At 40.3% G+C, this 25220-nt stretch overlaps 1 protein-coding gene across 10 annotated transcripts in view; it reads left to right on the top strand.

Annotated features, from left to right (window-relative positions):
* Positions 1-25220, top strand: part of LMO7 (LIM domain 7) — a 132364-nt gene that overhangs the window by 41956 nt on the left and 65188 nt on the right. For 9 of the 10 annotated variants that reach the window (XM_058019269.1, XM_058019267.1, XM_058019271.1 and 6 more), the window contains exon 4: positions 16290-16396. In XM_058019269.1, coding sequence (XP_057875252.1) covers positions 16290-16396 — 107 coding nt within the window. Of the gene's footprint in view, positions 1-16005; positions 16082-16289; positions 16397-25220 lie in introns of those variants that run through there. The other variant, XM_058019276.1, reaches the window with a different exon arrangement.

Raw genomic sequence — 25220 nt, 5'->3', positions numbered from 1 at the left:
ATTACTGATTTGTTGGGTCTTGTTTTCTTTTATGACACATTACTTCTCATAAGATCTGATAGGGACTTTATGTTAGTAGGAACATTTTACAGAACTTAGATAAAGCCTTACCTTTTACCTTTAGTTTGATTGTAATACTGCCTAGTGATTTTTAGGTGTGGATTGCAGTGGTTCAGGTTCATTCTAATCATGACAGAATGGAAAAATAAATAGATGTATTTTGAGGATTAAATACTAAAATGAAAGTTGGTATTCAGTTAATTAAAAATGCTTAATTGCTACCCGGAAAGTTCAGAAAATTGATTAAACTTTTCCCCCAGTATGGCATGGCATGGGAAATCTGGGCTGCAGCTTGTGTGGGAGGATTTGTAAGAAGTCTTTGGCAAGAAGAGTTGGATCTAGCTATAACTTGGTATCCATAAAACAACTTTTTGCTTTAGCCTCACTGTTCCAGTTCTCTCCTGAGGCACGTGTGTGAGATGTAGCCATTGTCTTAGCTGCCTGTTCACTTCTGTTCCAGTTTGGAAAATGGAACTTCTGGGGGTAAGGCAAGTACCAGAGTGGCCGTAGGGACGCTGTGGTCAGGAGCAGGTGACTGAAGAAATGTCCATGCAGATTTTATGGTGGTTTCCCGGACAGTGAGGTATGCCAGCTGCAAGGTGCCAACTTCTAACTCCAGCAGTAGTTGCAGAAAGTTGCCTCTTGCAGCAGGTTGATTTTAACAGCATGTGGCAGATTTTAGAGCCCGTGATGTTCCCATATATTTCCTGAAGGGAGTTAACTGGGAGGTAGCTGTTGGGGTTTTTGCTTTAATTTTGATGATTTTTTTAAAATGCCGTTTAGGACTTTTGCACTAAAATAGTTTCTAGAAAATTAAAATTTAATTTCTGATAATATGTACAGGGATAGAATATAAGAAAATAAAGATAGTATAGAAAGTAATCTGACCCCTAAGGAGTTGCAGCTGGGCCAATAATCAAAGATTAGGAGCAGGCCTGACTTTAACAGGCCACAGCTGTAACCAATGAGAAGCAGAGTGCTATAAAAGAGTGGGGCGGCCGGTTGAGAAGGGAACTGGGGTTGGCTGGCTGCTGTGAGAAGAAGAAAGAGTTAGTGCTCTGAGGAGTTGCCCACAAGAAAACACCACGAAGGTATGAAACTTTTGTGATAAGGAGACAACAGTGTGGAACCCCTGCAATAAGATGACAACAATTATATTTCAGACTGTCTAAAATATGGTTTGTATAAAGAGCAGTGCAGATATTTTTTCCCAGTACAGCAGAGGGGCAAGCAAACTGGTGGAGAGTAGGTCCTGAAGCCCTCAGGTGTTTCTGGGGGGTATTGGAAGGGTAATAGAAAGGTTAGAGCATTGTGGAAGCTGAGATTTCATTATGAACAGTAGAAAAAGTGCAGACTGCACTTTGTTACTATAAAGATCCACTTTTTTTGGTCTTTATTTGTGTGAAACAGAGATGGTGTTTAAAGAAAATTACTCAAATTGATAAATCTTGTTGGGTTCAGACCCTGCAAAATTATTTTGATTACAGTTCTTGGGTAGTGGGGTGGTAAAATAAATGTTTAGCAAAAGCAAACTCAGAGGAATTTTTTTTCTCAAAAAATATAGCATTTTCAGCTGGAATCCCAGCATGTAAAGATGGTTTGAATATAATCACAAGGGGGAAGATTTTGTGGTTTGACAACATATTTTCCAACAAGGCTTTGCTGAACAGTTTCAGAGGTGCATCTTTGTCTGCAGCACCATTGTTCCACAAAAGCCTCCTGTTTTCACCTCAGTTGGCTGAACACAGAGAATCATAACCAGGAGTGAAAGTCACCAGATGCCATGAGACAGCTGGAAGATGAATGAGTTATATACAGTTTATGCAAGCTGAACATATCTCTCAGAATAATACATTGCTTGTTGCTCAGGAGGAACAAATGTACACTCTTCAGCAAGGCAGAATTTCAGTGAAGGTATATTTCCAGCTGAGACCAGGTGGTGAAGCAAATTCTGAGGTAGACGCCAGTGTCTCCCTTGGAGAGGGGGAGCAAATGGAAATCTTGCTTATACCAATTTTTGCCTTGCAAGATCCCAATTTGGTCTTCTTAGACCATCTATTTTTGCTTGCAGCTCCTGTGAATAAGATGGAAGTGCAATACTTTGCACTGTGTTTGGGAAGCTTTTTCTCACATCCCAGACATGAGGGCCGTGATTATACAGCAGGGCAGAATAGGAAGCTATTGGGTTTTTCAGAGCTGTAAATGAAATGACATTAGCACCTTGGTTTCAAGTTGGTCTGTGATTTCAAACAAGGTGAGATGTTGCTAACTCAGACAGTTTTCTCTGTGTGTGCTGGATGAACACAAGCACAAAATATCATCTTCATAAAGTTCTTCAGCTTTGGAAAAGAGATTTTTTGTGAATTTATGTTTCCTGTTCAGACACAAAAAAAAAAGTTGCGCATCTCTAGGCAGCGGCAGGTTTGAAAATGTTTATCTGAAGTACTGTAGAGTGGGATTTTTTTTTTCTAGTGGGGAATTAGGGTTCCTTCAGGGTGGAGAACATCTTGATGCTTTTCCATGCAGATTTTTTCAAATGTTTGTTGTCCTGATTCAACAGGAAACGTATCCTTCTGACAGCTGCTACTCCAGCATCATTGCTTCTCTTTAATGCAATGTAATATAATGTCACTCTAAAATGTGCTTATTGAATGTATCAGGAGGTATTAATACCACTTGCACCAAGGCAACCACCTGAAACCATGTTACTGAGGCCATTGGCATATACCTTCTAAGCCAGGAAAATGGGGAGTAATAAAGGTAAAAAGAGAGAAATCAAATAGAAAGCTAAACTAAAATGAAAGGGGAGATAAAGGGGTGGAGAACATGAAAAATAAAAATATTTTTCTGTGCCTAACATTTTGCTAACCGTGGAACCGCCCTGGTATTTCCTTATCTTTTGTCATCAAGGAGAGCTGGCCAAAATTTCCTTTTCTGTGGGAAAATTTTCTCACCAGGGTAATGGGGTTTTTTGGTGGTGTGGGTTTTTTTTTTTTTCCCTTCTGTAGCAGGGGAATGGTATGCAGATGACGTTTTTACTTTATTACTGGACAATTTCAAAACGAATTTTCAGGCAAAGTTCATACTTGTACATATTAGTTCAGTTGTATGCTTTACTTAAGACTTTGCTACAAACTTCCTTTTCTAGATTACTTAGAATCAAATTAGTTGTTTTCTCCACTTAAATTTAAGAAATCTAATGATATATGAAAGGCTTAATTTGGTCTAAATTAATTTTTTTTTTCAAAGCACCACTACTTTCAAAGTTCATTCCTTCATGCTGATTATTTTCTCTTGCTGTTCACATTCTAGTCTTTAGTATAGCCTTTATGTTGGTACATTCTTTCTGTCTTTCTGCATTATATATTTTTTAAATAATTATTTTTTCATCCTAAACTCCTGTTCTGTGAATTTGACTAGTATGCACTACAATAGTAATAATAAAATAAATATTTATAATAAATAGTAATAAAAATAAGAAAAATAGTAATAAAAGATAAAATGCATGTTTAACAAAAGCAAACACAGAGGGAAACTTTTTTTCTCAAAAAATACAGAGTTTTCAGCTTGAATCCCAGCATGTGGAGATGGTTTGAATATAATCATGAGGGGGAGGATTTTGTGGTTTGACAACATATTTTCCAACAAGGAAAAGGTATCTTGTCTGCTATGAGCAATTGATTATAAAAAAACTTCTCATTTCCATTCCTCATGAAAAATGAGGAAGGGCAAGTACACAAATACATGAGGTAAGTTATAGAAAAGCTGCTGTTGCTTGCTTTGCTTCACTACAAAACACCAGAAAATATAGACTTAAGTTTCCTGGTTGTACAGCAAAACTGCTTGTAAGAAATAGCCTCATAAATTTTGGTCAAGATCTGACTAATGAGCTGATAAGCATTTGATGTGCTCTGTTTGCTTTTTCTGACCTTTTTCTTGTTTTTTTCTTGGTTTTTTTTTTTCACTGATGAGGGAGTAATACTGAGTGATGTGGAGTGCTGCTATTTCTTCTGAAGGTTTAAGTCGCCTTTTTGCAGACTAACAGAACACATCACAGCCAGTGTGGGAGCTGTGGGCTCTGCTTCCAGCCCTGCTTCCATGGCCCTGTCTTGTGGCTGATCAGGGTCATGGGATTTTGATTTGTCAGTGGCATGTACATTCAGAGGTACAGGTGAGTGCACATGCAGCTCTGCTAAGAGTGAAGCTGAGCAAGTCCTGTTTGATGTCATTCTCTGGGAAGCTGATTAGTCTGGTCATGTTTTTCATAAGGCAAGGCACAAGGTGATACCTGTATTATTTTTTTGTTTTTTTGAAAGTTGTTAATTTAAACATGTAAACAAAAATAAAGAGGCATCCTTACCTGTTTTCTGGATGGCTATGCTCAACAAATTTTTTGGAAATTCAGAAAGACAAGTATTTTAAGAGACTTATTGCTTGGCATAATCCTTACATGAGGGAAAACTTCTGTTTTACAATAGCTTTGTAAAATTTACTTCAATAAATCTAAAACCAAAGAGGAAGAAAGTGAAAGTGGGTATGACCTACCCAAACTCATGCCCTGCATCCAATGTGCTCTTCTTTATAATGCAGTTTATATGTTTAATACAGGCTCAGGAGCACTTTGGATGGTAGGAATGAGGACAGGTTCCTCTTTATAGTTCAGTAGTCTTATGCTGCAGGTAAAAATACTTACCAAAACTTTCCTTTTTCTTGTGGGAAGCAAGAAATCTGTGGGGAAAGAGAAACACTATACCCAGCTTTGAAAAAGGTTGAAGGAGGACCCTGGGGACCACTGACCCATCAGCCTCACCCCTGTGCCTGTTTAGAGCATGGAACAGCTCCTCCAAAAAGCTCTGCTAAGGAACATAGTGAACAAGGACATGATTTGGAACTGCCAAGGATAAGTCCTACCTGACCCAACCTATTGGCTTTCTGTTACAGAGCGACTGCATCAGTGGACAGGGGAAGGAATGTCACTTATCTGGGCTTCTGTAAAGCCCTTAATACAGTCCTCCACAAGATCCTTCTGTCTAAACTGAAGAGAGAGAGATTTGATGGGTGGATGTTTGGTGGATAGGGAATTGGTTAGACAGTTGCATGGAGAGGGTAGTGCTCACAGTTGATGTCCAGAGGGAGATTAGGGACAAGTGATATCCCTTAGGAATTCTTGCTTGGACAAGTTCTGTTTAATGTCTTTGTCAGTGACACAAAGGGATTGAGAGCACCCTCAGCAAATCTGGAGATGACACCGAGCTGAGTGGTGCAGTTAACACACCTAAAGCATGGGATGCCTTCCAGGGGGACCTGGACAAGCTTGAGAAGTGGGCCCATGGGAATCTCAGGAGGTTTAACAAGGACAAATACAAGGTGCTGCACCTTGGGTTGGGGCAACTCCCCACTATTAATATAAGATATGAAATCAGCCCTGCAGAGAAGGGCTTGGGGGTGCTGGTGGGTGAGGGGCTGGGCATGACCCAGCCATGGGCACTCACAGCCCAGAGAGCCAAACGTGTCCTGGGCTGCATCCAGAGCAGCGTGGGCAGCAGGGACAGGGAGGGGATTCTGCCCCTCTGCTCTGCTCTGACCCCACCTGCAGGGCTGCATCAGCTCTGGGGTACCAGCACAGCAAGGACATGGAACTGGAGCAGGTTCAGAGAAGGAACACAAAAATGATGAGTGGCTGGAACACCTCTCCTATGAAGACAGGCTTAGAGAGTTGAGGTTATTCAGCCTGGGAAGAGAAGGCTCTAGGTTTCAATATTTAAAGGAAGGTTATAAGAAAGATAAGGACAAACTTTTTAGAAGGCAGTCTGTTGTGATAGGAAAAGAGGTAATAGTTTTAAATAAAAACCATTACCTCAGCTAGATTTAGATTAGATGGAAGGAAGAAATTCTTTGCTGTGAGGATGGTGAGGCATTAGGACAGCTTTTCCAGAGAGATGATGGATGCTTCATCCCTGTGAACATTCAAGGTCAGGTTGGATGGGGCGCTGAGCAACCTGATCTAGATGGATATGTCACTGTTCGCTGCTGGGAGGTTGGACTAAGATTATATTTAAGGTCCCTTTCAACCCAAACTGTTCTATGATCCCATGTTGTTGTTATGAGAAAAAAAATCTTTTCACCTGGGAATTGACACAGCACTATATTTCAAATGTAGCCATCAAATAAAGTGTTAAATTTCTTGCTTATTGTATTTTAGTGCGATTTTGTCATTGTTCAAAAAATTGCAGTTGGAAATCAGTAACTGTGTTTCCATTGGCAACTGAAACTTCTGAATTTTACATTACTTCAAACTCCTAAGCAGATGTTTCTTCAAGTTTGGGAACATGATGGCCACAGTAACTGGGATGAAATTTCTGTTTAAATAGAAACCAAAAAAAGTTTTGGTCTTTTAAAATGTTTTTGTAAATTTATGAAGCAGTGTAGAAATCTGATTTTTCAATAGTAATGTTTGAGAAAAGTCTTTCTTTTTCTTATATAAGAAATTTTTAATGTGTCATATCTTGGAGTACTCTAAGTTCTTTACCATTGCTTCAGTTCTATACCTAAAGATAGTAGTGTGTGGTTAGTGAGAGTTTTAGTGGCTTTAGTGCTGAGTCACATAGTAAGTCACAAGCAAGTCATAGTAGGGTGGGGATGAAATCTTGACTTTCAGTCCAGTTCTCTCACTGACCACTCTGTAAACAAAAAAAAAGGGTAAATTAGCAAATGTCAAGAGTAATGCAAGACCTGATAGGAATGCATATGGAACTATAAATCACTTTTGCTACTCTTTCTGCTGTGTGATGGGAAAGAGGAATGTGGCCTGTATGGAAATGCCTCTAGCAGACAATTAAGAGAAAAGGATTGTGTGCTAGAAAGGAAGTATGGTTATTAATAGTTAGAGATGACATTGTTCTGTAGTCTTTCAATGCCTGATAGTGGGAGTATGTAATCTCAGCAGTGGTTTACTGATGTTTTGTGCCCCTCTGCTTGAAAACATATGGTACATTTCAGCCTTAGCTCTGAATTTCCTTTAATTGTTTTCTGTTGCTGCCTAAACACTTTGAAATGTAGGGTGTGGAGAAAGAGGAGGTTGATGCAAACTCTTTGTGAAATTTTTAGTAGCTGCTCGAGACATCAATCAGGCAGAGTGAAACCCAGACATGGGGTTGAACTTGACAGGTTTTTAGGTGAGTCATGGTGGAGCGAAATATGTCTAGGAGACATAAGTGGGGAAAAAGTGTATGGATGCAGACCCCAAGGAATGGTGGTTCAGCTACTTTCCCTGGCCTCTTGTCAGGGGTGCTGTAAGTGCTGTGCCTGCTGGTTGATCTCTGAATCAGAATCAGTATTTTGGGATGCTTTAAATGAGATCAGGTCTTCCAAACCAATGCTTTTAGCATGTTACTGGGATGAGATGTCAAAATGCTAACTAATTAATTATTGCTTAAAAATTTTGTCAACTGACTATAAAGTAATATGATGGGCAGCAAGAACTTTCTAATATGGAAAATTGTTACTCTTTTTCCTGCTTGATGCCAAAGCTCTGAAAAAGCATTACCCTTTTTGCATCAGCTTGCTGTCACTTAAAAAAAAAGATAAATATGGTTGCCAAATGCGCTCCAAGAAATTTCCATTTATCAATTCAATCAGCTGTACTCTGTGGTATACTCTGTCATTTATATGCTGGTTTTATTTCTAAAGTAACTGATGACTGTGTCTGTTTGTCAAGAAACATTCCTTCCTAACTGGAAAAAAAATGTCAACCATGTAGAAGAAGTACACACCTTAATTCATACTTGTGACATTTGTAATCTGATTTCTCCTTCCTTCGTGAAGGAAGTGCAGATTTGAGATTCTTTTCAGCACTTAGTGTTTATTTGTGTTAAATCTTCATAAGGTGGACACTGGAGTACCTTTCCCCCCCACCACCTCTGGCTTGTCAGATATTTATCAGTGCCAGGTGCTTAAAATTCAGTTTTCAAAGAAAGCAGATGTTAACTGCAGCAGTGATAACTTTCTCTGTGGCATCCATGGTGGGGCTGTGCAGCTCTGCTATCCACCCTTGTGTTTAGTACAAAATCCTCATTCCACGTCTCCGAACGCCTGCCCGAACACCTCCGCGCCCGAGTGTGTGCTGAATCACCCTCCTCCAGTGAGGTGTGTGAAAGAACTATTAACAACAACACCAGCAACGAGCGCTGCCAAGTGCAGTGCTGGGAGCTGTTTCAGCTGCACTGACCAGCTTGCTGTCTGCGTGGCAGGAGGATGGGGAGGGCCATGAGGAAGCTTGGCACTGATGCAGGGGTTCAGGTGGACTCCAAGGCAGTCATCTCCAAACCAGCTCATCAGTCCATGGTGCTGGGAAAGCTTGACAGCATGGGATAAGCCCATGTAGGGCAGGAAGGATTGGATCTGGTACTAGGATGCTACTCCTGTTAAGAAATAAAAGATGCCTGGCTCTTGAAGGAAGCAAACTTCCAAATGCTCTCTTACAAAGAATGAAGCACTAAATAACTGTCCGAAAATCAGGGGCTACATGAATTGAGGGTCTGCAGCTCTGTTTCAAGTCCTGTGTATGAAGAAGCTGAATTTCACCTATATCAAGTTGTTAACTTGTGTGAGCAAAACAAAAAAACCTTATGTATACAAATAAAAAAAAAGGGGGGGGGGGAGGAGGAAAGCAAGCTCTGCCAAAACTTTGTGTTTCAAGAACAAGATGTCTTTACTTCTTTTATTACTCATTAGGCTTCAAGGGAGTTTCACCTTTAAGTGGATTACTGTCATTCCAGTTCTGTGTAGTGTGGTGACTTGGCATTGGAGTATTTAGCATACTTTGCTTGCAGAGTCTGTTTTGTATAAACTGTTTGGGGTGTAAAGCGTATCACTTGAATTTTTATTTTTTTCCTTTGACTTTGATTGGAATGCAACTAACTGGTGGGAAAGTTAAGGCTTGTCTAAACAAGGAAATAGCCCTGGCTAGTTCTTCCATAGTGGCTTTCCAAACCTATACTTTCATTTCAGTATGAATGCCTCTGAGTGGATTAGCTCTAGTAGCAAGGCTTGTCTGCCAACATGCTGTACTTTAGCCCTTCTCCATTCCAGGTTGCCTTATTTGGTAGCAGTGACATCCCAGAAACACACCTGCAGTTTACAACCTGACATTCACTCTCTTATCAATAAAAGGCTCATTTGGTACACATTGTTGCTGTGATATATGTTTGTAATGTCATAGTGAAGGTTATGCTGTAGCACAGTTAGAGATATGAGCCTGGGAGGCATTTTGAGTCATTGAAGACAGTTGGTCCTTTCCTATGTTAAACACCTTAAAGGTTGTCAGCTCTGAAGTCCTATTTAAAAAACCCATCAACCCACACTAATTTCTCCTGTGTGTTTTCCTTAATCCAGTTGCTCCTGTTGTGAAGAAAATGTGGAGCTCAGTGCTGCAAGAGGTGGCAGGCAATGGGGTGGACTGAGCAGAGGTGCCTTCTGCTGGCCATTTCCCATGGTGGTGGGCAGTGTCAGGACCTGAATAACAAGTTTTGGGGAAGATTCTTCCAATACATACCTTGGTCTTAGAGATCCATAACCAGCTGCAGTCACTGGAGATGGAATTGGGGTTTGGGAGACAGATTGACCTTTTTGTCCGAAACCAGAATGATTCTTTCCCTAAGGGTGCTTCAAAATGTGGTTTCCATAATGGTTGCAATGGCAAAGGGGAATGTTCATCCTCTTCCTACAGTAATTGATAGTGGCAGCACCAAGGTAACCGCAAAGTTTGTGCGCAAAGTTTCATTCCTGCATTCTCACAGCAGGAGCACCTGCTTTCTGAGAGGAAAGCTGGCAGTGAATCATTAAAGATTTAGTATCTGTAATCATGCCTAGAGCTGGAGCAGGGAATCCCTGTGTCAAGGATCACAGTAATTTATTGTTTTACCCAGTATGGAAAAGCAATGAAGGGTGGGCAGAGGGGAGTGGCAAAGCAATTAACGCAATTTCTGATCTTTGGCCGACACAATGCTCTGTGCACTCTGTTATAGGTGGGATAATTTACTGAACAGGAGCCCTGAGGTCACTCTAAGTCAAATTATGTCTGCAGGATGATTGTTTTAACTGCTATTTTTAGTTTTGGGCCCAAAAAGGGAGGAAAAGAGCAGCTTAGGTATCCTATCCACTCCTCCTGCATTTGGTTCAAGGTTGAAACTGTTGGCCTTCAGAGAAACACAGAGAGCAGTAGGAGCTGGGATCACACACTACAGATGGGATGGGTGGGTAATGGGCACTGAACACACTGACATTACCAAGGTGGTAATGGGGAGTTCCTGGCTCCCAGGCCTGTGGTCAGACCACGGGGTTTGCGTTCAGCCCTGTTCCCTCCTGTGCTCTCACCCCTTCTGCCCCAGCCTGTGCCCGCAGCCGGAGCTAACAACCGAAACGCACCTCCAAGGAAGAGCGAGTCACCCAACCCGTTCAGTGAGCTCCTGCTGCAGGCTCCTTCCTTTACCCCACCTCTGAATATAAACAACGTGGAGCTGTGTGGTGATGCTGCTGCCAAATGCAGCTCTCAATTCTGCCTTAAACTGATTTGAGCTGACTTGAGTGGACTGTATAATGCTGTGTCTATAAAAAATATTTTCTGATTTGAAAAATAACAGTTTTTTGTGATAGAAATTGGCCTTACTTAAGGGAATGAGGGTGCTAATAAAGAGGGTTTGTCATGAATGCAGAGTTGAAAGCTGTGTCTCCTTCAAGATGACTAAATATCTTGATAAATGCAGTACTAAGGAAAAATGCCTGTTAAATGTGGTCGACTCAAATGACTTTCAGAATTCTGTAGCCAAAAAAATGCATCAGTCACTCTTAAAATGTCAAGAGCTTTTGTTGCTAGGCACTATAGGTACTTGGTGGTTTTTGTCTTTTGTCTTTTTTTTTTTAAAGCCTGGAAACTGAAAACCACTTCTGGCGCCAAATCATGGTCTGGATGATGATGTAACACAGTGCAAATACGCTTCATGGCCTTGCAAGCATAGGGTACCATCTCCTTCATACACTGAAAATAACTGCTTAAAATCCTCCCCAAAACCCACCAAAAATACACCCTTCTCCTACCCAACTCTCCCCTCCAAACTAGAGCTTGAATAGCAGTAGAAATAAGGGATTTGACTGAAAGAGTGGGTATTTATATCAGAATAGGAGACAGCCAATAAAAGACAGTGCTCCAGGTTGATACATCCAGGAAAAAACAAAAAACAACATGTTAATTAAATTGTTTTTCTCCCTGTTGCCAAGTGATTTGAAAGATGTGCCGTAACTTGTATGCCTACGAGATTTCACTGTGTTTTGGCGCATACACAGGGATTCAGAGAAACAGTTAACTAGAGAGATCAGGCTTACCACACAGCATGACTGCACCCTAAAGAAAGCAAATGTATTTAAGCACTTGTTTAAATTAATATTCCTGTCCCACCCAGATAATCATGGTAATGTGGGATTTTTTAAAAATAAAATTGCAGCTCTATTACACAAGCTGAATTTAGTGATGTTGTGTTGCATGTAAGTAGTCAAAATAAGATAGTATTTACATGCTGCTATGGGGAGACCTCTTTTAATTAGCTTTTACTTTAGATGTTTAATTTTTTTTTTCTGTTTTACACACTCCACACTCTATGCCCCTTCTCAGGTAGGTGACTTTGGGGTTTTTTTCCTACTTAAGGTCAACCTCTTCTTGATCTTTTTTGCATCTTTTGTCTTTTCTCTTTCTTTCCTGTTGCTCATGCTGATTTTTTTTTTTCTGGTTTAGAAGTACTCTTTTTCTTTGGTTTATTAGGTGTTGAGGAACCTCTGTACTTCCCCACCACCAACACCTCACCAGCGCTCTGTCGTTCTTTTCAAATTCTTGCCAAGGTGACATACATTAGGAGCTGATCACAGGTGCAGCACAGAACCATGGTCCAGTGGTCCAATGCCTCAATTTTATTTTTTTTTTAGTTGCTCTTTAAAATTGTTATTTTTAAAGGAAGGTGTCCAAATTCTTGTGTTTCCCCATGGAGTTACCAGCTTCTTTCTTCTTTGTGGTCTGGAGGCTGGTGATAGCAATGAGGAGCCCTGCAGCAATGGCCCTGCTCTTTCCCTCACATTCACCTGCTCTGGAACAGCCTCCCTGCTCCTGGCATAGGAGCAGCACTGAGGACCAGTGAGGAAAGATTCAGCTCTTTCCTCTCCTCAAGTCCATGGAGTTGCAGGAGTGAGAGGCAGTTCTGCTCTGCTCAGCTGCTGGAGGGAGGGTGTGGACCACAGTCTCATTTTCAGTGTAGAGATGGCATCTTGGCTCCTTCAAAGCATTGGTTGGAGGGAAATGCTTTAACAACAGGAGAGGGAAGGGTTTGTGTCCAGTGGTGCCCCATGGGGACCAGAAAGTCAGGTACAGAGCTGCAAGTGTGCAGTATTGTTTGCCTTTTCCCTGAACAGCAGTATTTAAAAGCCTGCTTGTAGATGACCTGTTTCCCACTGGCAACTCCGTCTCTCCCATATTATGACTTTGCAGCACTTTTGGGTGCGGTTCACTTTGAAGTTTGAGGCAAAAACGGAATACTGAAGGGTAATAGCTTTATCTAGTGAGTGTTCTATGTTGTGCATTTAATCTAAGTGTGTACAGCATGTGGAAAACTCAAGCCATGCTAGGAACATTTGAAATGCTCTGCTGTTCCATCATGCCCACCATTGGGGGAAAAAACTAGCCCTTCCCACAGTCTCAGTCAAACCTCCACACCCCTTCTCACTAAGACACTTAGAAGTAGAAATAGCATACCAGAAATTAATTACACTTGAATTTTGTGGTTTAGACTTCAGGCTTTGTTTTTGTTGTGATTTAAAACCTGTAATTCTGTGATGTGTATTCCAACTTCAGATGCTCAGGGAAATGCAATGATTGAGTTCTCTTAATAACATGAACAAAAATTAACTGATGATTTCATCCCTGTTAGTTCAAGAGCTTTCTCTAATAATGGTCAGAACCTTATGTTTTCTGCAAAAATGTATTTGATCTGTCCACTGATTAATCCTTGCTTTTGAAATGGGCGGCCCCTCTCTCCCCTTCTGGTTTTGCTTCTCTTGTGCTGATAGGTAGCACCAGTATTGCCTCTCATGATCCACTTTATTGGTATCAAATTCTCCAGTTTGTCTTAAGTCCCTTATCTTCCCTTGGCATCATAATTCTTTTTCTCTGCTAATTTGTTTCTTTATTAAATTTAAGTGGCCTCCTCGTGTTTACAGAGATTGAGAACATGGTGGAAGAAGAGGGTAGTGGATGCAAGTATGAACCTTTTTCTCTTGAGGACATCTTGTCAGTGAATTTTGTCACCTGAAGATAGGTTTGGTGTGCTGTGCTTTTCCAGGATTTTGAGGTCTGGTTGTTTAAATAGAACTATTTTTGTGAAGTGCGATGAGATTCAGATTACAGTATGTCCTTTGAAGCTGCAGTGGCAATGACCATTAGTCTTGTTAAAGTACAGTTACATTGGTGAAAAGAATGGTGTAATGGTTTCTATATCTGAGTGCATTAATCTCTGAAAAATGTTCCTGTTCACATTTCTAATGATAAATTTAATTGCAAGGTTGATAACTTGTCTTTTTTTCCCTACTTATTTCTGTAGTGCTATTTAAAATTCATCTTCCTATTCATTATTCTGGTAGAGTTTAAAATGGCTGCTAGCTATTTTAAGACCTGTGGCTTTGCTGATTAACTATGCTGATTAGGGATGGTCAAGAATAATCTGGCAAAGACAGTATTTAGGAGTGCTGATTTGTTTAAATGATACCTTTTTGTGTCAATCTCCAAACCCGATAAAAAGTCTATTGGGTGTGTCATCTCTTGATGCTGTGAGGGTCATTTCCAGGCCCTGGCTGCAGAACAGCTGGTGTTGGGGCAGTAACCTGTGAGATGGCAGGCATGATCAAACTTCTGGCTTGGGAGCTGAGGGAAGGAAGATTTGGAACCCTGTTTTATCCTGCACGTGAGCACTGTAACTAACGGGGTTCTGCCTTCCATGTTATCTCCTCCTGCTTCCGACCCCATTCCTGGTGGTCTTGACTCCTGTCAGCAGGGATGTTCTCAGGGGCTGTAAGTGCTATTTATCAGGAGGTTGATAGGTTTAATTGCTGAAACACCTTCAAAATTAATTATGTCATGTGCCAGAAGTTTGGTGGTTGTGCAGCCAAGCAGCAACTGGTGAGCAACTCCTCTGCTTTGTTTTTGTTGCTATCAGGGTGTAGACGACATCTGTTTTTCTAAATCTGACTCTTCTTCCTTGTTTACCTGCACAATGTGCTCATTTTCAGCCCTGTGGTTGATGTAACTCATTGGTTTGGGAGTTTGCTCTGAGTTGCTGTGGTGACTGGGCAGAACAATCAAACCATATTGCCTTCACTGGTGTTGGTGTCAGTTCATTATCTTGGAGTTACTCATTCTTTCTGCTCTGCTGCTTTCTTCTTGTGCCTTACTTGCCAGTTTCATAGACTCCCTAGTCCCCTGAACACTGACCTGGTGGTTGTTTAGCAAGTAGTTCCTCTTCTTGCAATGGGACTGTAGCCTGTGGCTTCTTCCATGCAGAGGAAACAATGCCTTTTCAGGTTCTTGCTGGTTTAGTACTAAGGGGACACTCAGATATAAATTGAATAAAGTTGGCACATCTAGACCACTTTCCCTATATTGTATGGAAAGAAAAAAGGGGCATTGCATGAAAGGAAAAGCAAATGCCCCTTCTGAGGCTGCATCTCACAGCATGAAGCTCTTCCCTGGGCAAATGTGCAGCAGCCCCCTGGGCACTGCAGGGACCTGGGCATGGGCGAGGCTGCCTGTCCTCCATCCTTCCCAGCTTCCTCCTCTCATCTGCCACCACATGGTGTCCCCCATGTTTGCCATCATGTTGCACCCCCCTGCAGCAGAGCAGCCCCCATCATGGCACAGCACTTCAGGCCTTGGGGCACAACCTTCATGGTATGAGACACCTGGGATCTTTCAGATGTGGTAACGCAGAGCCCGCAGCCTGCATGGGGAATACCTTGCTCAAATATTTTCCTTGAATTAAGCCATGTTTACAGACTGATAAGAAATACTAGAATCCCAGGGACCTTCAAAACAGAAGGTTGTGGGGATTCTTGGGTTTGTTTTGCTTTCTTTATTAGAAGCAGCTGTCATTTTCTTTGTAGTTTGTTTTTTTAAGTGTTTTTTAAATGAAGGAACAACTGTTACATCCAGTGATTATGTGTCAAAAAATAATTTTAAAGCATATTAAATTGCTAAAGCAGAGCTTGTCTATACTGTGAAATTCTGATATCAGCACCTTGACTTACAAACTCTTAATGACAGGCTGTGAGTAGCTTATGAATTAAGTAACTTCATGTACCTTTTCCTTTGGCTTGCAGCTGAAGGAAGCAAGTGCGCAAGAGGGCACATTCTTTTGTTGTTGATAGCATTCCGCTTTAACGAGAAGGAATTTCTTGCCTATTGCCCACTGTTCATGAAGTGGAAAGAGATCACAAGTTGTATAATCTCTGTATATATCATTAGATTTATTCTTTTTTTAACATTTCTCTCATGGGTCAGTCCATCCTGCAGCAGGTGCAGAGAGTGGGTGCTGCTCCTCTATTTTGTGACAGATCGGTGTGAAGTTGAGGAGGGGGCGTGGGAAGTGGAAGGGGAGGGACTCGGGAAGAAACCCCCCCCATGTGAGGCAGCAGCAGCAGCTCTGAATACAGTTTGGTTTCTGTCTCTCCGGAGCTTTGCTCAGCAACCAAACCCAGACTCCAGGTGCAGTATTCCCTCATCAGTCTGTGAGCATAGAAACGAAGAGTCCCTCCTCTTCTTCCTCCCCTGCCAAGAGTTTCTGGGTGGTGAATGTCAGTAGCTGGAGTTATTTTTAAAGGCATTGAGGTGAGGCTTGTCGTGCAAAGCTAGGAAGAGGGCGTTTGTTTGCTGAGCAGAGCTGACATCAAAGTGGAGATTGCTGCCTACTGGCTCACTGCTGCCTTATGCCAGGTAATCTTTAACATACCCCTCAGTCCCTGCCATCGCAGCCCAGCCTGCTGTGTGCATGAGAAACGAGCAGCGTTTATGATCCAGAAGATTGCTTTTCCAGTTTCATTTATGTGAGCTGGACTTTGACATTTAAAGGCTAGTACTAATCATCTTGCAAAACCTGCTTAGTGCTCTTAACTGAGCAACTGCTTTCTACTTCTCTTTGCAGGATAATATAAATGTTTTTCTGAAAGCTTGCGGAAACATTGGACTGAAAGAAGCTCAGCTTTTTCACCCAGGAGATCTTCAGGATTTGTCCAATCGAGTTACAGTCAAGTGAGTTTTGTGGTTTTGTTTTCTCCTTTCCCTTCTTCCTCTAAGCGCTTTCACAGTCTATTTTTTTTTTAATGTTTGCCTATGGAAAATTCTTTTAATCTGGTATGAGCAGTTCTGAATACTGTGGTGAGGGTTTAAGCCTTGTTAAAGCTAGAGGATAAGACTTGCAGAAATGTAATTTAAAAGATGAAGTATTATTATAATAGTAACCTTACAAGCAAACTAATTGTTAATGAATATTTACAGCATTTAATCTGAGATGGAAACTGTTTGGCTTATTTTAGACTTGGAGCAAAATTGTTAAATGATATCAAAAGCATCACTTTTCTTTATGATTTGTGATCACTGATGTAAATCTGAAAGGCTGAGGTGGTACTTCTGATACTTATCCAAATGGTTTTGAGGCTTAGGTATAGTGTTCCTGAAGGACTGCTGGTCTTGCCACTCAAGTATTAATCACATGTTTGTCTCTGAGTGTTACATCCCCTGTCAAGAGATGTATGTGTATGTATGAGTAGAAATCAAGTACTGAATGGCATGTTTATGGAGATGAGAGTTTTCCTGTGAAATAGCAGTGGCTTGGTTGTAAAATATATTTCGTGGATTTTCATATTTCAAGACTGCTCTGTCTCCTAATAAGAATTTTATTACTAGTTTCTGAGAGACTAAGGTGAAACTTTACTGTTAAGACAGGTGTTTTAAGATAAATGAGTCGAGGCAAAAATCATCCTAGGGCACATTGATTTGTTACAGTGTTAACTGTTTATATTATATTGGGACAAAAGGGTGAATTTATTGTCTCCAAAAAAAATGAAATCTTTAGTGGGTTTTGCTGGAAACCTGTCAAGTTAAATGTGAAGGATTGATTCCTGTCTTAAATTGCCAGTTTTATCAAAGAGGAACAGGCAGTAAACCTTCTGCAAATACAAGGAAAAAAATACTGTGAAATGATATGTAGCTGCTTTAATTAGAAAGAAATCTCTCGTAGGTGGGTTGAGTGGTAGCCTGTTGACATTCTCTCTGCCTGGTTTCAGAACGAAAGTTCATGCTGTTTTGAGGTCTGATATGTGAGATGGCAATGTGTTTTCAGTCTTTGACTCATACCCAAAATGTAATTTCTCACTAATCTGCTGTTTAGGGACTTGGCACACTTCCAGGACATTGGCATTCTCCCTGCCGGTCCCTACGTCACGCCAAAAGCCGGAGGGTTGGTAACCTCTGCCGTGCTTAAATTACTCACAAAGCCCTAGCAAAAGTTGTTTTGGTGGAGGTTTGCTCCCAGGGAATGGCTGGGAAGGGTTGGAGGCGGTCGGGAGCTGGCGTTCAGCAGCGTCAGTAGCGACAGGCTGGAAGCGCGGGGAGGCCGAGATAGCGAACTCTTGTGCAAGGTATGTTGTCCAACTTGTCCCAACGTGGAACCGCGGCGCCCGGGAGAGGTCAGCCGTGAAATCCATCCAGTGGGTCTGTAAGCCAGGCTTTTTTGGGTCCTTGCAGCACCGCCAGTTCCCTTCCCGGCTCCGTGAGCAGAGAGTAAGGCTGGAATTTGAAGTTGTCACGAGACAACAGTGGTTTTACATCATACCTTCTCAGCAATGCTTTAATTAGTGTTTTTCAAAAAAGCAGATTTAACTATTGAGTACTTCTTATGGACAGCAGTGTGGGGGGTCTGGGTTAGAGTCAAAAGAGCTGCCAGCCATACAGCCATGCTCTTGTAATTTGTTTCAGTATGAGTTTGCTTCTCCACACATTATATATCATGTGACAGTCCCACAGTGTGTATTAAATGCTTCCAGAGTAATTCAAAACTTCTGTATGTGAGCATGCTGTAAAGTGGTGTCCTAAATATACTAGCACTTTTGATGTATTTAGGAGGTTGGAAAGGAATGGGAGGAAAGTTTTATTCCAAGAAATAAAGGATGAAGATAACTCTCTCCATTGAAAAGTTAATTACAGAAATAATTTTATTACCCAGAGGGCAAGCTATTCTTCAGGGAATTTTCAGAGAGATTTATATTTGTGTCAGGAGAGAAATGCTGTCTGATCAGGAATTTTATCTGATGTGTCCTTTTATTATTTAATAGAAATAAGCAGTTTCATACATTCAAGAGGAATTACAAATGTCTTCAAAACCTGTAGGATGCCAGGCCTCAGAAAAGGGGTACTATTTCATGTCTTGCTTTTGTCTTATCCTCTGTTAATCTAGTTTCATAATTAGAAGTAAATAATTTCTTGTCACCAAGAAGTAAAACTTTTCATTTGCTGACTTATTCAAAAGATTGCATTTAACTTTTGGATTTCTAACATTCCAAAGCAAATTCATTTTGCTGCTATCACCTGAGGCTATTTGCCTGCATCTTAAAGCAGTGGTGATACGCTGTGTGGGATAACATTAATGTGTGCCTGAAGCAGTGTGTGTTTTGACACCACAAGAGGACTGCTGTGTTCTGCTGTTGCACCACTGTTAGGACAGGTTTTTTTATCTACCCAAAACAGATTAAATAAACTGTTGCTTAGAAAAGTCAGCTTAACAGGCAGAGAACAGAGTGCTGGTAGGACATGCATCTACTGTCAGGTATGACAAGGTGTTTGATTTGCCTTGGATGTTGAAAACTGGTCAGAGGAAGGTACCATTAAAAGGGTGGGTCTGCTTCTGCTGCTAAGGAGGACACGAGAGTTGGCATCTTGTGTAAGAGCAAAACCAGTCTTTCCCATTGTCTGCGAGGTTGCATCTCTGTCCCTGTTACACTTGTTCGATTGATCTGTCACCTCAGGAGCTGGGCAAGTCCTCAGGAGGAACACCTCCCTTTTGAGATGGATGAGCTCTGTGCAGTGGTGCTCCATGTGCTTCTCCTGTCTCTGCTGCCTGGCAGTTACCTGTGGTATCTCCTTTTTACCTTGTGGGAAGTCATATTCCCTCAGGCTGTTGCCATCTCAGGCTGCCATCCTGTCCCACCTGGGCAGGCTCCCTTCCCAGCAGGAAGAGTTATTTTCTCCTTGTACTTTATTTCTGAGTGTGCTTGCTGCCTTTTGCCGTACCTTTGCTGACAGCTGTCTGATGAACAGCGCCACAAAGCCCTTCAGAGTTTGCAAACTCTGTTATGTGGTACGGTGTTCTTGTGTCACCTGAGGTAAGGTCAAGACCCTCAGTACCTCATGAACGGAATCTGTTCTGAGAAAATAATCTTTCTATCTGGTGAGGAGGCTACAACTTTCACTTGTGTTTTGTTTTCTCTTCTAACTGAGATGATGCACAGGCATGATGTGAAACCCTCCTCTATAATTACTAGAAGTAATCTGGGACAAGAGGAGCAAGAATCCTCTTACATACCCAGACTTTCAGTTCCAAGTGATTATGTGATTATCCTTTTTGTAAAGAAAAAGCTCCTTAAAATTTTATTGTTTAGAAGTTTGTATGAAAAAGACTGGCTAAAATTACTGGTTGCTGCTCCAACCCTTGCAAACTTTATGCTTTGCCAGATCAGCAAGATTAGTAGTTGGGTGGTGTGGAAAAATGGTCCTGGCATGGATGATTTCTTTTCTGCCAGTGAAAATGGGAGTGTGGATTAATGTCTGAGATTTATAGTTCAGTCTTTCTGTAAATCTGCAGAAGTTATTGCTCAGTGGTACAGTAGAGCAATATGTCATGTGTTCCAAGAAGGATCATCCAGATGGACTTACTCCTCACATACCCTGTCTGGCAGTCATGTGCATATCATCTTGTTCAGTGGCCAGTTATTTGTGTAAATGCATATGTGTCCCTCTTCAGTTCTTTTGGTATATTTGATTTTTGTTTCTCAGTGTAGTGTTTTATAATTTCTAGTTGGTGATGTTGTTTTACAACACAGCAGTTAGTGAAGGATTTTAAAATTTATTTATACTAATGCAAGATTGTCTTAATACTTCATTTGATTCTTTTTTGGTTCTGTTAAAGTAAGAATGTAATACAAGCTTAGTGACTCTCAGTTGTCAGCCTGGTTACTATTTAAAAATGTTAAGCACTTCCTCACCCAGCTCTTTAGGGGTGACACACCCAGTTGTTCCCAGCTGTGGAAGGGTTCTTAATAAAATCATACCAAGGAATTATAAAGGAGAGTTCACAAAGGCAGATACCAAGCATCAATTCAGTGGAGTTTATCTCAATTATCAGTTTTAAAGGAGGCAGCCTGAATGCTCAGAATGAGAGTGTAAATTCAAGTTTGTCTTTGAAGAAAATTAATTCTTCTACATGAAAAAATTTATAATGCTGTAAAATGAGATCTCTGGTTGAAGAATATAATTAAATTCTAATATTAAAAAAAAGGGTGGGTTAATAGAGTAAAATATTAAACTAAGAAAAAAAAGAAAATTTACTGCAAAATCCTAAATAGCAAACTTTTCTAAAGCTACCACAGCCCTGACTTCTGATGTTGAAGTTTTACCATACTAATTTCATTTTTCAATAATAGGGCAAATTAAAATACTTAGCTGCCACTAATATTGTTACTACATTGTTATATTTAGAGTGTATCTTGAATGAAACTAAAAAGGGAGGCCCCGCCTGGAGCACTGTGTCCAGCTCTCAGGCACCCACCGCAGGAAGTGTGTGGGCCTGCTGGGTGACTCTGGAGGAGGGCCAGGAAGGTGAGCAGGGAGCGCATCTCTCATGAAGGCAGGCTGAGAGAGCTGGGGTTGTCCAGCCTGAAGGAGGAAGGCTCCAAGGAGACCTTCCAGCACCTAAAAGGGGCCTAAAAGAAAGATGGAGAGGCACTTGTCACAAAGATGCATAAGATAAGTGGTAATAGTTTAAACTAGGATAGGATGGGTTTGGTTTGGGATATTGGGAAGAAATTCTTTACTATGAGGGTGGTGTGGCCCTGGAATAGATGGAGCTGTGGATGCCCCATCCCTGGAAGTGTTTGAGGCCAGATTGGATGGGACTTTGACCAGTCTGGTCTGCTGTGGAAGGTGTCCCTGCCCATTGCAGAAGGGTTGGAACTAGATGATCTTTAAGGTCTCTTGCAATCCAAACCATTCTGTGATTTTTTTTTTCAAGATAGATCGAAGTATCTCATCACCTTGCAGAACCTGGTATTTGGAAAAAGCCTTCATCTTTTTTCTGGCCTGCACTTTTCCCACATATTTATTATCAGTCTTGTAATATGTTAGTTATGTAAAGCAAACAGAAAACCCTGTTGGAGAAGTTTTGCTGAAGTGGGACTAAGTACATACATGAGAGGAAATAACAGAGCTATGACTTTGGCCCTGGCATTTCAAAATGTTGGGTAGTTTTTAACTTAATCCATTTAATGTTTCTTTAGCATAATCTTTTTTTATGAATTCCTAAACCAAAAGCAATCCTGGAAAAATTAAAATGCCATTCTTTCTGTAACATAAAGCTCTCTATAACTAAAGCCAACTGGAGAGAAGTGACAACTGTTACATGAATGTTCATCCTTGTGTTCCTGCATTTCAGCTAAGCTTTTGAGACAGGCTCTCTATTTCAGTTCAGAGATAACACTTTCTGAATTTAAAATACCACCCAAAAAAGTGGTTCAGAGAATAGATGCTTCCTAAATAAAAACTGAGAAAATTAAATGGTTGCTGTGTGGTATTGCTGTAAGGACATATTCTGCACCTGTTGTTCCTTTTGGAGCAGGATATATTTAACGGGGTGCTCTTCTGATTATATAAGAGTGAGCTATTATACCAACCTTAAGTATTTTAAGCATATGTACAGAATCACTACCTTGCATATCACAACTCTTGTCTCTTATTAAGAAACCCTCTCCTTTTGGGGGCTGTCAGAAGGGAAGCCACCTGGCAGTGAGTTGAGCTAAACACAGTGCCCTCTAGTACCTGTCTTCTTTAGCCTGTAATTTAAATTACAGTACTGCCACCGCAAATTACTGGTTTTGTGGTAGGAAGTAGCTGTACACTATTTCCTGATACAGTAGATACTGAATTAAAAAATATTCTTCTTTAATAGTAGTTGATGTTTCTTATGACTTGAATGTTCTTCCTGTCTAGTCCTGGGGAATATGCTGCATTTCCTGATTCCACTTCTGTTTCCTGCTCAGGGTGCTTTTTTTCCAGGGTAAACAAAGGCAAAGTGAAATTTCTGTTCTATGGGATGAATGTTAGCACTGTTGGGCAGACCACTGAAAAAAGCAGTCTACATAAAAATTCCTGAAAATATGATCTTTTGAGTGGGAATTGGTTATCAAGGCTCTTTGGAAATTTTTTGAGAACTTTAATTGTAAAAGCAATACCACATCTCAGTGTTTGGAGGAATTTTTTAGGTTTGCTTTGCCAGAATCATTCAGATCTTTAAACTGTTTGGCAAATCAGGTGAAGCTGAGGTATACCTGAAAGCCTGAGGTGTGATGATGAGACACTCTTTTGGGACTTGTATCTTATTTTGCCCTTCAGGAAGAGCTGTCGTATTTTGCTCAAAGGAGACCGAGTCAAATACCCTGAAAATGGATACTTGAAAAACCAATCAAACACAACCCCAAACCAACCTCAAAACAACAATGAAAGGAGAGAGAATGCAGATCAATTAGTGAACAGATAGTTCAGAGCTGGTGTTTTCTGTTGATAATACTGAATTTGTGGTCTTCTTTCATATCTATTTGTTACTATATTATCTTGAACTTTTTTTTGCTCAAGAATTGAGTGCTTGCAATAAGAGAGTATGATAGAGCTGAACCTGAACTTGCTGTGCTGATTTTTCTAAGAAACATGCATTTTTATGAGTTGAAAAACTTACTTTCTAATTTGGCCTCATATAAAAAAAACCCTAACCAACTCAAAACACTCACACAACATAGAACCACCCTTTCCTGCCTTTTTATTTTGCGTAGAATAGAAAGTGGTGAGATGGATGAAAGCCAAATGCTTCAGTGCATGAAGTATGAAAATGATTGGACCAAAACTTGTGTCTCCTTAAATTCTCTTGCTTGTACCTATGTGACTGAAAAGTCAATCATCCCAAAAGCTTCAGCATTTTAGAAACTATCTTTGAATTCAAACTGAGGTGGAACAAATAAGAGACAGCTTTTTGTGGGTCTTGAAAATTGAAATGCAAACCATTTAACCAAAATTTAATTAGGACAATGGATGTGGCTTTCTCCATATTTATATTCAGGGAAATAACATTTCTTACACATATGGTTGTAATAGGCCTTTATTGTGGTAACTAAGTTTCCTAGTGACAGTTCCCTTGAAATAAAAAAAGTGCAGCACTTCAGACTGACTCTAGAAATGTTTCTACAACTTTGTAAATTTGTAAATTCTCTTTTTGCTATGGGCATTGGCAAAGAAATGTATTTGCTTCCTGAGTATAGCTATATCTAAATATTGAAATTGCTGTGTTTATTTTTTTAATGATAGATCTGATTGCAAGACCAGTAATTGCACATGTTTTACTTTTCTTAGTATTTGGGACAATTATATAGAGATAAAGAAAAAATTGGTTTTTTTCAGTCTTGTGAAACTGATGTGCTTAAGTGAAAAATATTCATGCTCATGTCACTAATCTGCACAAACTGTAAATCATTCCAGTAAGAACGTTGTAGGCAATAAAATATGTTCCAGACTTTGGACCATACCTGCTAGAAATTTACCTTCAATTCTTAGGTGTAAAGTCTATAAAGTGTTAGGTGTGGTGCCATTTAATCTGTCTGCTTTATTTTCTGGTCACTATGAATAATATTGGAGATAGATCACTTTTGCTGTTGAGTAATTTAAAAGTTAATAATTTACACTTCCTTTATCAGATTATACTTTTGATAGCATTTGGGGTTTTGTGAAGATGATTCTGCTCTAAGAATGAAGAACTCTGGAGTTCTGTACCTGTACCTGCATGTGTACAGGAGGAGTTTGAACAATTCAGAGTAACAATACAGGTAGCATGTATTAGTTGTATCAAAAGCAATTCAAGTATCTCTAGTGACACAGATCCACAGGCTTATATTGGAATTCAGGTAGTTCTTCTACAGAAGTGAATGATTCCCTGCAGAAAATTTCAGTAGCTTTCTACAGAATTGCACTGGTTTGTTCAAAGTAATCATATTTGATCCTATCACATTTCAAAAGTATCTCTGGGATAACTTTGGGGTGGGAGGGGCTACAAACCCATTATTACTGAAGGCCTTTATGCTTTTTCAGTGTTTGTTTGTATTAACAGAAGTGTCTCTAGCATTTTATGATTCCCATGGGAATCCATCTAAATCTTAAATACCTGTATTCATTTTAATCCCCTAGCTTCCCAGGATTAAATGCAGTTTATAAAACAATGCATGAGAGGGAAAACAGCATTTTTGATGAGTAGCAGTGAGTACCTTACAAAAGGAGGTAAAGAGAAAGCCTGCATTTTTTGGTGGTAGCTCTTTTTTCCTCCATACAAAAGAAGTGTTTGTGTCTGATGTTGGAAATTGAATGACTTAACTAACATAAGCTTATTCTTTTTCTAACATCAATTACACAGAAACATGTATGCAAGTTCACTATTGTATTATTCTGAATTGTATTTTACTGCTAAATTGCTGAAGTTCAGTTAGTTTTTCTGTAGACAACTCAACAGGAAGAGCTGCTATATTTAAATAGTGGGGGAAGCTGACTTCTTGAAGTTTTCCATGGGTACAGGAGTTTGCCAGTTCACCATACTCTGTAAATAGAAAAAGTAAAGCTGAACAGTGTAGTGACAGTTTTTGATCATACTTCATGCAAAATCCTACTTCTGGCCATTTTTATTCCTTTCAGACATTTCAGTTCTAATTATTATTACTGCTTAATTGGAGCACTTACTGTATCCTTTGAAGTGACATTAATGTTTTGGGGGTTT

Source organism: Melospiza georgiana, chromosome 2 (genome assembly GCF_028018845.1).
Source record: "Melospiza georgiana isolate bMelGeo1 chromosome 2, bMelGeo1.pri, whole genome shotgun sequence".
Classification (NCBI taxonomy): domain Eukaryota; kingdom Metazoa; phylum Chordata; class Aves; order Passeriformes; family Passerellidae; genus Melospiza; species Melospiza georgiana.
Note: the sequence above shows the minus strand (reverse complement) of the source record. Positions and strands in the feature narration are given on the sequence as shown.